Raw genomic sequence first — 13899 nt, 5'->3', positions numbered from 1 at the left:
AATGCTCATTTTCTTTTCCCTGCTGCACCTCTAATGCAGGCAGAGGTTTCAGACTGGGTCAGACCTGAGGGGTTTGAAACCAGGTAACGAAAGGTAAATGGTGCCAGACTTTGGGAAAAGGGAGATCCACACCTGTGCTCCTGAGGTTCAGGTCACCTTTACCTTCCAGGGGCAGCACACACACACACACACTACACACTCCCTACCTCCAAATCAAAGAGGTGAGTACCTGTTCTGCCCAGGACAGCAGCACAGCATGGAGCAGGGCCAGGACCCTGCTGCAGCCCTGCCATGGCTGGGTGGGCAGCAATCCTGGTTTTCTTCCAGCATTGCTGGGAGAGAGATTGCACCGAGGCCCGTTTCCTCAGTGTGATGCTGATGCAGGCAGCCTGATGGTATTTTTAGCAACAGCATTTCACTTTCTGCACTCGCAGAAAATCAAACTGCAGCTTGAGAGCCGATTATAGCAAGAGGCTGCTCCCAGACTCCAGAGGCAATGTGCCCACGTAGTAACACTCAGGAACAAACACAGTGATGCTCACACCAAGAGGTGCCTGCATTACTACCTGTGTGCTAGAAACACCTGCACCCTGACACAGGAGCCATCAACTGAAGAGGCAGCCACTTTGCCTTCTCCTCCCTCTTCTTATCCCTGATGTGCTGCCACCATCCATTCTCTGTGCAGATCACCAGCATGCTCCGGAGCAATGCCAGCACACTCCAGCAGCACTCTCACACTTGAATTTGCGGTGTTCACAGTATCCTTTCAGGAAGTAATTTCCTTACTCTAATTATCAATCTCTTCAGTTAGATGTTCAAAAAATGATGTCATCTATTCAACCATCAGCATATTCACCTGCCAACACAAGACCCTTCCAGCAAATACCTTCAGCAGTGCTTTCTCTAGTGTTGGTTTAAGCAGGACAAGTGCAGAGGATAGCTCATTATAGTCTTTGGCTCATTAGATCCCTTCTTAAACAGGAAGAGTACTCAAGCAGAGGAGAAAAACCCCTCACTTCTTGCCGTGTCTCCAAACAAGCATCAGATTTTAGTTGAGATCTCTGTATCCATCATCTCTTGCCCCCTCCAAATGGCATGTACTCACAACAGAGGCTGGGAAAGGGGCAGAAAGCCAGGAAGAAACTACCAAATGAAAACTCACACAAGTTGCAGCACAGCTTTTACACCTGATGTCCCCGTTTGTCTTCTTGTAACCAAATTATAGGAATTGTGTTAAGAGACATAGAGAGAAAATAGCTTTATGTCATCGAACTCTGAATACAGATACATCTTGTTAGTTAGTAAGAAACTCCTCAGCATGTGGCTATCAGAGCTCCCTCACCTGGCTCCCGGATTGTAATGAGCACAGATGCAAGCTGCATTTCTGACTTCCCAACCCTTACTGCCTTCAGCTTGCTCTGAGTGAGCCCAACACACGAACCTGGGAGCAAAGCACCACAAAGGTACTCACCACGTCTTTTGAGCAAGTGCTGCATGCGTTCTCCTGGCTGGTCCAGCCCCGTCGGCGTGCTCTGGGACAGGGGCTCGGAGCGGCATCTCTCCACGAGGACTTTGAAGGGTCGTGTTTGTGGGGATGGTTGAGAAGGATGAGATATGGGCTGGCAAGAAAAGGGTCAGAGAATTACCAATATGTGTCAAACCTCAGACAAAGCAATCACAGTACATACAATTTACAGTGCAACATGCCTTAGACCTCCTCACTGCAACCTGCACCCACTACTTGTTTCTGTAGGAAAGCTCTGGTGATGGGGTGCCCTGACTCCCACTGCATGAGGCTCATACCTTTAACACAGCACAGTGAGGTTGGACACCAGAAGTCTGCTTCAATGGGCACTCTGAACTGGAAACCCACGCTTTGAATCTTTCACTAGGTTACAGCTATCAGTCACCACTGGTTTCCACGCAGAGCCATGCTCAAGATACTTGTGAGTAAGCAATGGAAAATGGAAGAGGTCTCTTCAGAAAGATCACCAGCACTTGAAAGACATAGTCACAGAGTAGTAAGTTTGCAGTGGTGAGGTTCAGAACAGCCTGTTTATGTGTGTGCTCATGCAGCACTGTAATAATAGCATCTGATGCTACTATTATAAAAATAAAAGTTACAAGTTCTTAGAATAAAGCTGGGATACCCATCCAGAACAATTCCTGCAAAACAGCCTTCCTGGTAATAAGATCCATGTACAAGTGAATTAAATTAGTAACAGGATGTCATTTTTCTCATTCCCAAAACCCTTAACAAAACACTCCCCTCCCGGTATTACCAGAGGTCATACAAGGCTTTTTAACAAATCCATAAAAAGAAGCCTACAGATGGCAGGAGGTGAATAAATGTAACAGCATTGCTTATTGCTGTGCTACTGGAGTCACTGGGAGGGTACAGAGAAAGGCCTCTTCACCTGCAGATAGAGTGGAATCACTTTGCTGGAACACATAACTGCAAAAGAAGATACCAGACCCACAGATGTCCTTCAAAAGACAAGACTTACATCACTTACCTGCTAACAAAGGTCTAATACACATGCACTGACCCCCCTGCAACCCAGTATCTGTAATATCAACCCTCTGTACAAACACAACTGCTTTTCTCTCGAGGTATTTCCTACCCACCCTACATCACCCCCTGGTGCGACTGGGGAGATGCACCCAGCTGCTGTTTGGTAACATTAATCCAAAGCAGGAATTAGCATTTATAGCTAACTGGAGAACAACTATGGAGTTCCCCTCACTTTTGGGTGATCCCAACTTTTATCATTCTATTTCAGGAGGGGCAGATGCTGAAAGACACAACTTGTACAGCAATATTTTGCAAAATAGGATTTTCTTCACAAAAAATAATTGCAACCCAAAATCCTACTTTTCAGCGTATTCTCTGTGACATGTGTCACTGTGGAAGTCTTGTATGTAACCTTAGAGTCAAGAAATCAGCAGAAAAATCAGTTTACAAAGGTCAGGAGCACAAAAGAGGAGGTGCTCCTCACTGGGAGGCTTCTAGCCTCAGTTAGAGTTGTCATACATCCATGGCCCTGGTAATAGCTGAGTGCCTCCTATGGGTCAGTGGATCTGTCCTCAGACTTCAGCAGCCCCAGCTGATGTGCCATTACCTTTATGTACAGGTAGAAGACAAAGCAGACAGGCTGTAGTTACCCCAAACAGCACAAGGGAAGTCTAGACAAAATAAAGCTTCATCTCCCATTCCCTGCTCCCAGCACCAGCTCTGTGCCCAGTGAGGCTTCTTTTGACCAGGTAAAAGCCAAACAAAACCTTCCACCCAGAGAAGTTCTGGACACACTGTCGCTTTAGCACACAGGCCAGCAGCATACTATTACACTGATGGCACCAAGGATGGCAGGAGGTGACCTGTTGTAACTTCAAGGCTGGTAACTAGACAAAGGCAAGACCCAACAAGTATTTGAGGAAAACACGTGGAAATGTGAATTATCCATGTGTTCTGTGGCTGGTTATATATACATATACACGTAAAGCCTATCAGCTTTGCAAACTCAACCTGCTTTTCTCTGACAATGCTAAAAACGTGTTTCCCAAAAAAAACCCTACCCCACTAAGGATAGCACTAAATATAGGCTTTAATTCAAGATTTTGCTAGCACCTCATGGTTATTACAAATATAAAAACCTGAACAGCTTGGAGACAGGCTGTAGAAGCTTTGTCTCCTCCAAAAATAAGATGATTGTCAAACATAACCATATTAAAGGCCATAAATACACAGAATCTTCTTTCTGTGACTAAATCATACCTCGCTACAAACAGGAGTATAGTGGCAGCAGTAGGATTTAAAAGTAAAGTACAATTTCTTTATTTGGAAGAACTATGAAGACTTTTGGAAGCACAACTACCAGCAGCATGCTGAGACCCAACCCAATTTACTGCTAATAACCAGGAGATGAAGAGAGCTCTGAAGATCAACTCTCAGCAATACCCATTTCCTGGTTAGCGTTATTAAACAGTGCAGGAAGGGAAAACACAAATCGACTCGGCAGCCCCATTTCTGCAGCTGCACCTGAAATGTTCTGTAGCAGAGAGACAATAAACCAATCTCAAGTTAAAGGTCACTGTGGGAACTTGTTGCACATCACGTGCAACTTCTGATCAAACACAGAAAAGAATGTTGCTGTATCTTCCTCCTGCGCAAAGGCACTTGCAGCTGCAGCAGTAAAACTCCCAACCTGTGGGAGGATCTGATCTCTGCCCCAGCTATCAGATGCCAAATCTGCAAACGCATCCTCTGGCATGTGCACACTCAGGCAAATGAGTAATCCTGTGCTTCCAGTTGGACCCACCACACGGGGAGAGTCTCATTTTCCCACACAGAGCAGCACAGCGTGCAGCTATTGTACAGAATCCTAAATCCCAGTAATGGGGTGGAAGCACCGGACCTGCACACGCAGCATGAGCTGCTCACAGCATCACCACACTCCACAACAAGGAGTTACAGCCTTTATGGCACCCACACAGGTTGGCTCTGGTGTGGGACTCAGAGAAACAAACTGGATGTCTGCTCAGGAAAGACATCTGCAACCATCTGCAGTGGTGCGGAGAAGTGACATTGATCAGACAGCCTCTCTGCAACCACACTGGCTGGGAACACTGAACATCCTGCTGGGCCTGGCACCTCATCCTATGGGACAGACCCCTTTCACAGGTTGACAGGCCTGGAGAAATCTCATTTTCACACTTCTGGCAATGGTAATTCCTCCAGGAAATGACGGCACAAAACCAACTGGTGTCTGTGTGGAGCCACAATAGCCAGAAGCAAGCTGCAGCCTGTAAATCTTCCAGAGATAAAATTCAAAATCCTATGGAAAAACTGTCCTGGTTTCAGCTGGGGTAGAGTTATAAAATAACTTCTATTATTTATAAAATAAACTCTTATTTCACAAATAAGCCAGCAGAGGGCACAGAAAGACTGCAGTGAAAACCCTCTGCTCCTTCACGGCAAGACTGACACAACCCAAGCGCTCTGCAGTGCTCAGCCCCAGTGCGTGCCCCTGCACAAGGAGGATCTCTGCCAGCAGGAGCCCTGCACCAGGTTCTGGGTCCTGCAAGCTCGAAACTGATGCCTGAAATATGAACTCAGATGCATATTTTGCAGCCTTTCCTCGTGTCGTTCCCAAAGGAGGTATCAAATCCCCACAAACCCTATCCAAGGACACACGGTGAGGTTTGAAACCCCGATGGAAAAGCCAGAACCACGAAGTAGGCTGTGTGGTATCAAAACTTCCTTCCACCCAAGCATCACCACAAGCTACTGGAAGTGGTCAAATACAACATCTTGGGGGCATGCCTGACTCTCTGCAGCAGCATTCTCCCTTTTGGGATGCTGTGGTGGTTTTAGAGGTGGGACAAGGATAATTGACTTCAGTGGGGGCATTTGTTCTGGAAACTTTCATGGCTTACAACAGTCTAGGATGTAGCAAAACCTCCCTGTCACCTCTCAGTACATTCCCCACATCTATCTCAAAATAATGAAGGCACTCACACTCCAGAGCTGCAGCACTGAATGGTGAAATCAGTAATTCATTTCCTATTGACAATCTATTTTGACCTTTACTTTCTGTCAGTTCTTCAGAACATTTTCTGCACTCTTTCACAAGTTCCCAAAACAAAGGAAAATTTGGGATGGGGTCTAAAAGCAACTTGGCAGGGGGGCAGTTTGACAAGTGATTTTCTACCTTCTTACAGCTGTTCTTAAATGCTGCCGCAATATTATTTCCTTTACAGCATTAAGATCAAATCCTATTGAGCTTTTACTCTATAACATCAGTTAGCTCCTGCCCAAAGACATTAACATTTAAGAAGGTAAGATTAGGAAAGAAAGAACCCCACATCAATTGCAGAAGAATACAGCTAAACAGATCTGCTGATCTGCTAAAATCAGTATGCAAGTCCCTTAAAGCAGCAGGGCCAGCAACTGTCCTAGGGAACAAGTGCCAGCAAAGAGCTGGATTTAGCCCTAAAACAATAAGAGGCTGGAGTTTACTGCTACTGTCACGCTCAGGCTGAAGTTATTCCTCTTCCATGTTTATTTTTGGTAAAACATTTCCAAGTGCCACTCCCTGATGAGAGATAGGCAGGCAAATCCCTTGGGTATTCCAGGACATTTGTTACTGGAGCTGCTGACTGTCCAGGTCTGCTCCTATCCGAGAGCATCCCTCCTTTAGCATTTCTCTTGGCTGCTCTGGGTTTGATGCTGCCACCAGATCACTGCCTATTTCTCCGTCCCTACTCTGAGTTTCTGGGATGCAGGAGGTGTTTACAAGCTGTACACTTTCTCTTCCATCCCATTGCTCCTGCCTGGAGAGGAAGCCACAGCAGTCTGGAGGCTGTCCTGCTCCCGCCACACTCAACGGGAACTCGGGGGAGGTTTCCTGTCCAGTTATCTCAAGCACCATATTTAAGTTTCTTGGTCATGTTTGTAAGCTGCGACAGCTGAGCTGGAACTTACCCCATCTCCTGTCACACAGCTGACCTGGGAAATGGCTCACATTTTGCCCCAAGAGCTCTGCCATCAGGCATGCAACCATTGCCCTCAGCTACCAGAGATGTGGCTGCTCTGGGAAAAGAGTGCCAATGTTTTCCTCTGCTCTCATTAATCCTTTTGTGCCTCTCTTATCTTGCTCCTGCCCAGAATGCTTTCAGCTTGCTCCCTGTGAAGGGATATCAAACCACAGCCCTCTCATTCAAGCTCCTCCTAAACATTTCTTCAGGAGACCACAAGAAGTGACTAACCACTATCCACCCCACTCCATAAGTGCCTGGAATTACACTGCAAGCTGTCTTTATCCTTTTGCATTACACAAAACGAAGCAGAAAAACAAATCCAGGAATAACTAACAATGGCTCTGCCTGTTTTAGCTGGAGTCACAAGTTCAGATTTTTTTTTCCCAGCATTTCTAATCTGCTGCCAATTTTCAATCACTTCCCCTCTTGGCTCCGAAGCTACAGTGACCCCTTTTCCAACAGGGAGCAATGTCATCACCTCTGTAACATCTCTGGGCTCTTCAAGCCCAAAAGGAAAGGAGAAAGTTTTTTCACAAACTGGTCCAATTTCCTTACCTGGCACCTTAAAAACAAATGAAAAGTAAAATAAATCATAATTTTAGCCTCAGCTAATCAGCAGGGACCCAACAGAAACCAACTGGGCTCCACACTGGGTCCTACCATGGTTTGTGGACAAACCTCATCGATTCCACAACTGGCAGGGAGCAACATGAGCCTGGAACAGCTGGCAGCACTCAAGGCTGGGCTGGACAGGGCTGCAGCAACCTGGTCTAGTGGAAGGTGTCCCTGCCCGTGGCAGGGGACTGGGTGACCATTAAGGTCCCTTCCAACCCAAACCAGTCTGTGATTCTATGATGATTCTATGAGACTGCTACTGCTCAGGGATTTCTGCTCCATTCACAGAGATACATGTACAGGTGCTACAGTGGTGGAATGAGAGTTAATGGGGCAGTCTATCAGCTTTGGGAGGGCTTTTCTGGATGTGTTCTAGATGTTATGCTATAACCGGCATCACCCAATAAAGATCAACAACCACCACCCCTACTGCTTTTTTTAGGTAAGAGAACACAAGGTCCAAAGTGCGACTGGTGAATGCCAGCTACCCATAGTACACTTCAAACCTCTAGATGTTTCAACAGCACTTGTCTCACAAGTTTCTACTTCAAATTAACTAAATGCAGAAAGGGCAAAGGTTAAAGGTAGTACCTGAAATACATAAACTATTACAGCCCTCTTCTAGAAGCACTGATACAAATGTCTAAAGGGTTGTAGGAGGCACAACTCTGGAGGTTCACACTAATAGCTCAGGGATATGCCACTGATCTGACTCCTCTTGGACTGACCCAAAAGCTGTGTCTCCTGCCATCATTCACATGACCACCTACTTCACTGAAAATCCCAATGAGTGATATATAAAAATGCTTTCAAGTGCAGATCATCTCCATACAGTACCACAGTATGGTCTTATTGAAACACTGTAGTAAAAGTTACTCATACCTTTGTATTCTTGAGGCGCCCAGAGGAGACAATCCTGGAGAAGCGCACTTGGAAGGGCTGGCACTGATTGAACTCCATGAGCTCCACAGAGCTCTGCTCTGCAAACGAAGCAGCTCCACGCTTCCGCAGGCGGCAGCTGCTCTGCCCTGGAACCGGACCTGGAACTGTGGAGCACTTCAAGAAAGTCACTACAGAGAAGTTCACATCAGTAACTGCAGAACAGCCCAGGCCCACAGCATCCAGGTCATCCACAGGAAAAGCCTGAGAACATGGCAGATCCCTGACCACAGCCTGTATCTTCTCTGGAGTACTGCCTGAGTCCTGGACCTTTGTAGTCAGCTGTGGCTGTGGAAGGTGGATCGGAGCCTCAGTCATTGCAGAGAAGTCACCATCTGCAGCTGAAGAACAGTCCAAGTCCACAGCATCCAGATTATTCACAGGAAGATCTTGAGAACATGGAATTTCCTTGCCCACAGCCTGTGACTCCTCTGGAGTACTGCCTGAGCCCTGAACCCCCAGCTCACTTCCAGACAAGTCTTGCAAAGGCAGCTTAGGGTTTCTCAAATCCTGTATATCCAGTTCTGGCTCCGAAAGCTCCCGAGCCACTGCTGGAGACAGATCCATGTCTTTAGCAACGACTGGAGCACCAGCCACATCCTCAGCATCAAGTTCAGTCAGGTCTGGCTGTGGAATGTGGATCAGAGCCTCAGTCTCTGAAGAAATGTCACCATCAGCAGCTGGAGAACAGTCCAGGTCCGCAGCATCCAGATTATTCACAGGAAGACCTTGAGGCTGTGGCAGGTCCCTCCTCATGGCCTGTGTCTTCTCCAGAGTACTGCCAGTGTCTTGAATCCCCAGCTCACCTCTAGACAAGTCTTGCAAAGGCAGCTTAGGGTTTCTCAAGTCCTGTATATCCAGTTCTGGCTTTGAAAGCTCCTCAGCCACTACTGCAGATGGATCCATGTCTTCAGCAACCACTGGAGCACCAGCCACATCCTCAGCATCAAGTTCAGTCAGGGCTGGCTGTGGAACGTGGATCAGAGCCCCAGTTACAGAGGAAACATCACAGTCAGGAGGTGAACAGCCCAGGTCCACAGCATCCAGATTATTCACAGGAAGACCTTCAGAATGTGGCAGATCCCTGCCCGTGACCTGTGTCTTCTCTGAAGTACTGCCTGAGTCCTGACCATCTTTAGTCAAAGTTGTCTGTGGAAAGTCCATCAGATCCTCAGAGGGGTCTTTAGTATTTAGGTCACTGAAAGAGCTGTCTGCAAGCCCTGGCCCAAAGGGACAAAGTGATGTTTCATTAAATCTGTCATTCTCGCTGCCCAGAGCAGAGGATCCAATGTCTTTCAACACTTCTGTGGTTTTGCAATGCTGCGCTGGCTCCTTCCCCGCTAAACTCTCAAAGCTCAGATTATCCCATGTGCCTGAGTCTGGGGACTGCAGACACGCTCCCACTGTGCAGAAGGCCCTTGAGCTCTCATTCTCAATAACCAAAACCTCTTTGTGGGGGGCAACGTCCTGCCTCCAGCCTCGGAAACTCCGCTGAGGCCTTTTTTCATCAGGTGAAAATGCCCTTGAGGAGCCTCGCAGCCTCTGAGCTGCCTCAGCCATGCTGGTTAAGAACCTCACAACACCACCAAAGTGAGTGGCTTTGGTTGCACTGTTTGACTTTTTCCTCTGGCTGAGATTCTCCTCACATCTCGTATCAAAGTCACAATAAGATGTAGAATGATCAGTTATATTTTCTATGTTCTGGAAACTGGTTTCAGCCCTTTGATCTGGAAGCTTTGAATTATCTTTGCTAGTTAATGAAATTCTTTTCAGATAGCTCCAGACATCTGAGCTTCCTCCTTTTCTGCCCTCCTGGGGGAGCGCAGTACCACTCTTTTGATTGTCCCCTTCTGTAATTGCAGGGCTCTGAAAGTTTTCACAATTCAAAGACTCACTCTTTCTAGCTGGTATTCTATGGCAGTTACTATCATTATCTTCACTGTGTAACCTGACATTAATATCCCTGAGACATTTACTTTCATTGCCATCAATTTCAGGAGCGCTGATATTCAGCTCTATGTCTTCAAAAGAAGAGTCCAGATCATCAATGTACCCCGCGTAAGAGTGGCGGGAAGGCCTCCGACTGTCATTCAGCTTCTTAACCCTGTAGACAGCTCTCTGCCCACTGGCAGGATGGTCCTCCTCAGGGTCACAAGCAGCCTGGACTCCAGATGCTCTCAAATCCACATTCTTAGACATTCTGGAGCCTCTTCCCTTTTTTGATGGCCTTACCCTGTCCATGAAAGATGGTTTCTTCAACTCTAAGACCTCAGAGGTAACTCCCAGCAGGATCATAGACTGGGGTCTTTCTTTATTTGTAGAGAGTCCTTTCCTTCGTCTAAAGAAATTCCAGATCCGGTTGCCCTTGGTTGTCTTCTTATACCTGGGTGCCTCCTGCTGTTCATTTGGGATGGTATCATTGGAGGCGCAGTGCTCAGCACCACAAACCTCCAAGGCATCAGTACTCCCTTGCTCCATGTTTGCTTGGAAAACCTTGTTGGCATATCCATTTGGAGTTACCACGGGACCAGTATGCCGGTGGCCCTCTACAACTTCCATCGCCCTGCCTCACAAGCTGGTATCAGGGGTCACAGATGCATTATCTTCAGATTGTTTTCTTCACAAGACTTAAGGGAAAAAGAACAAAATAAATGCAATTAGGAACAGAAAGAGTTTTTAGAAGACACATTTGTTAAAAGCATCATAGGTCAAATCTTATCCCAGTGGCGGTTTTGCCATTGATTTTAGTGAGGCTGAAATTTTGCTCCCGAACCACTTAAACTTTAAACCAACTTAAATCTGATTTAAATGACTGAAGATTTAGTAAGCATAAATAAACTTTCTGCATTAATAAAGTTACCAGAAAGTACATACAGGATACCGTACATCACATCTTCCTTTTGCAGATCACTAGAGCTCTGAATACATCAGATACATGACAGAGAGGAAAAGAAGAAATCACAGTACAGTGTCCCTGTGCATGTCACTGTCATCTTCACCAGCCTCATCTGCCAGGAACTGGTGCTGCACTCCCAGAGAGTTCAGTCTCTTCAGGCAGGCACTCAAAGAAAAGTCAGGATGAGGCTCTTCCTGGAACCAGTGCAATCCTGAAATCCTACAGTATCAGAAAACTCATCAATAGCCAAGCCACTATAGCTGTGGCACCAGCACACGAATCCCTCACTGGAACTGGACTGCTAAATGAAAGCTGCTTGGCCACCGCTCAATACTACACAAAACACACATTCCTCTCAAGTGATCTCCAACTTAAGTGAACAGGATTAAAAGTACAAATGCCCATATCCAACAGCAATGGAAATCACCCCAAACCCTTTGTGGGAATACATTTGAACTGCAGCTCATACAGACCCTAAAGCTTTCCTTTCACTGATATACTTCCCTCCTGTCTCGCTGCTTCAGCTTCGTAAGTTGGTCCTGGGTTTGTTGTCTACCTTCACAACGTGCAGAACTACATGTCAGGCACTAAACATGGTTAAATTCCCTACCCTACTTTCAGCAGGAAGAAGGAAGCAAGAGTGGGAACAAGGAGGACCACAGCCCCAGAGAAGCGGGTTTGGCAAAGGAAAACCCCTCCATTTTACCCCGAGCTGAGGGAGGAGACAGGCAGTCACACTGCAGCACTCCGGCACAAAGGCATGAAGCTCACTCCTGCTCTTGTCCCTTTCACTCTTACTGCTCTGTGAACAGTTGCCGTATCTATAAAACCCACGAACAACAACAACAAAACCAAACAAACCAAACCCAAACAAAACCATTAAACTCACTATTTCCACTACAACAAAGACTGTGCAGCAGCTACTGCCCTGGACAGCTCACGGACAAGGCAAGGCTCAGCCTTGCATTCAGGGAAATAAACCTCTGTTTCTACCTTGCTACCACATCCACCTTCAACAAGCGATAACCCAGGAGACCTCTATGGATGGCAGAGGCATCAAGGAACCAAGTGAGGTTGAAAACTTTAACAGAAGCAACTACTGTCCTGCTCTTTTTCAGAGCAACAATCACCTGGCTTTCACTACAGCCATGACACAGGGGTTGTGCCAAGCGGTTTTGGGACCAATGGTACTGAGGGCAGCAAAAATGAATGTCTGCTGCTGTGCTGGGTTGACCATGGCCAGCCGCTGGATGCCCACCTCACTGCACCATCACTCCCCTCCCCGACGGGACAAGGGGGAAAAGCAAGATGAAAAAGCTCATGGATTGATATAAAGATATGGAGATCCCTCACCAATTACTGATACAGGCAAAACAGATTTGACTGGGGGGAAATTAATGTGATTCATTGCCCATTAAACTGATTTAGAGAATGAGAAACAGAAATAAAACTAACACAACACCTCACCCCCCATCCACCCTCTCTTTTCCATGGCCCAACTTCCCCCCTTCCCTGCTGATGGCTCTACCTCCCCTGAAGGGGGAATTGGAAGATGGACCATGATGACACAACAGGTCCTCTCTGCTGCTCCTTGCTCCTCATGATTTATCCGTGCTCCTGCGTGGGGCCTCCACACACCTTTCCTGTCAGGAGAACCTCATCCTGTGGGAGCTCCACACACCATTCCCGTCAGGAGAACCTCATCCTGTGGGAGCTCCACACACCATTCCTGTCAGGAGAACCTCATCCTGTGGGAGCTCCACACACCATTCCCGTCAGGAGAACCTCATCCTGTGGGAGCTCCACACACCATTCCCGTCAGGAGAACCTCATCCTGTGGGAGCTCCACACACACCATTCCCGTCAGGAGAACCTCATCCTGTGGGAGCTCCACACACCATTCCCGTCAGGAGAACCTCATCCTGTGGGAGCTCCACACACCATTCCCGTCAGGAGAACCTCAGCCTGTGGGAGCTCCACACACCATTCCCGTCAGGAGAACCTAATCCTGTGGGATCTCCACACACCATTCCCGTCAGGAGAACCTCATCCTGTGGGATCTCCACACACCGTTCCTGTCAGGAGAACCTCATCCTGTGGGATCTCCACACACCATTCCCGTCAGGAGAACCTCATCCTGTGGGATCTCCACACACCGTTCCTGTCAGGAGAACCTCATCCTGTGGGATCTCCACACACCATTCCCGTCAGTAGAACCTCATCCTGTGGGATCTCCACACACCATTCCCGTCAGTAGAACCTCATCCTGTGGGCCTCCACACACCATTCCCGTCAGTAGAACCTCATCCTGTGGGAGCTCCACACACCATTCCCGTCAGGAGAACCTCATCCTGTGGGAGCTCCACACACCATTCCCGTCAGGAGAACCTCATCCTGTGGGCCTCCACAGGCCGCCATTCCCATCAGGGAGCATCCCCCTGCTCCCGCACCTCTTCCCGCCATCTCCACTGACCTCAGGGATCACGGCACCATTCCTCACCTTCCTCTACCTCCTCATTCCTCCCTGGCACCTTTGCCCTCATGCAGACACATTTCCATGGCAGCACTCCCAGTGCCTGCGGGCCCCGTCCTGCTCTGTGCTGCGGCCCCACCTCTCAACAATGGCCGCCGGCACCAATGCCTCCCCCCATGCACCCGCACGGAGCTCATCCGTTGCCCTCCACACACCCACCTGGCTCAGCTTTGCCCGCTGCCTGAGCCTGTTGCCTTCTGTCCGTGCTGCACTGGAGACTGGGAACGAGACCTTCCCTGCGCAGGCCCCAGCACTGCCCGAAACCCTGCAGCCCAGCTTCACCCAGGAGCTGTGTCCCTGTAGGGAACACCAGGGGTTAGCAGGAGTATTCCTGCATCTGATGCTCCAGGAGGAGACCGGTTCCCCATTCCCTGGG

At 48.0% G+C, this 13899-nt stretch overlaps 2 protein-coding genes across 5 annotated transcripts in view; both read right to left on the bottom strand.

Moving 5' to 3' along the window:
* The window catches only part of ARHGEF9 (Cdc42 guanine nucleotide exchange factor 9), a 163700-nt gene extending 154387 nt beyond the window's left edge, over positions 1–9313 (bottom strand). For all 4 annotated transcript variants that reach the window (XM_061347747.1, XM_061347749.1, XM_061347748.1 and 1 more), the window contains exons 1-2: positions 8038–9313; positions 1472–1619 (exon numbers count right to left, since the gene is read on the bottom strand). In XM_061347747.1, coding sequence (XP_061203731.1) covers positions 1472–1619; positions 8038–9258 — 1369 coding nt within the window. In that variant the 5' untranslated portion in view covers positions 9259–9313. The remainder of the gene's footprint in view (positions 1–1471; positions 1620–8037) is intronic.
* LOC133209271 (uncharacterized) lies at positions 9258–12337 on the bottom strand. Its single transcript, XM_061347795.1, has 3 exons — positions 11697–12337; positions 9314–10721; positions 9258–9264 (listed from the first exon to the last, which is right to left on the bottom strand). The coding sequence occupies exons 2-3, from the start codon at positions 10651–10653 to the stop codon at positions 9258–9260; spliced, it is 1347 nt and encodes a 448-aa protein (XP_061203779.1). The 5' UTR covers positions 10654–10721; positions 11697–12337.
* Between the last annotated feature and the right edge of the window lie 1562 nt (positions 12338–13899).

The sequence above is a fragment of the Neopsephotus bourkii genome, unplaced genomic scaffold (genome assembly GCF_033783945.1).
Source record: "Neopsephotus bourkii isolate Nb327-2 ecotype Australia unplaced genomic scaffold, CSIRO-AGI_Nbou_v1 NB_324, whole genome shotgun sequence".
NCBI lineage: Eukaryota > Metazoa > Chordata > Aves > Psittaciformes > Psittacidae > Neopsephotus > Neopsephotus bourkii.
Note: the sequence above shows the minus strand (reverse complement) of the source record. Positions and strands in the feature narration are given on the sequence as shown.

What these genes read in the sequence shown, in the direction of transcription:
- LOC133209271 (XM_061347795.1), bottom strand. Translation starts at nt 10,653, where the DNA reads ATGGAAGTTGTAGAGGGCCACCGGCATACTGGTCCCGTGGTAACTCCA.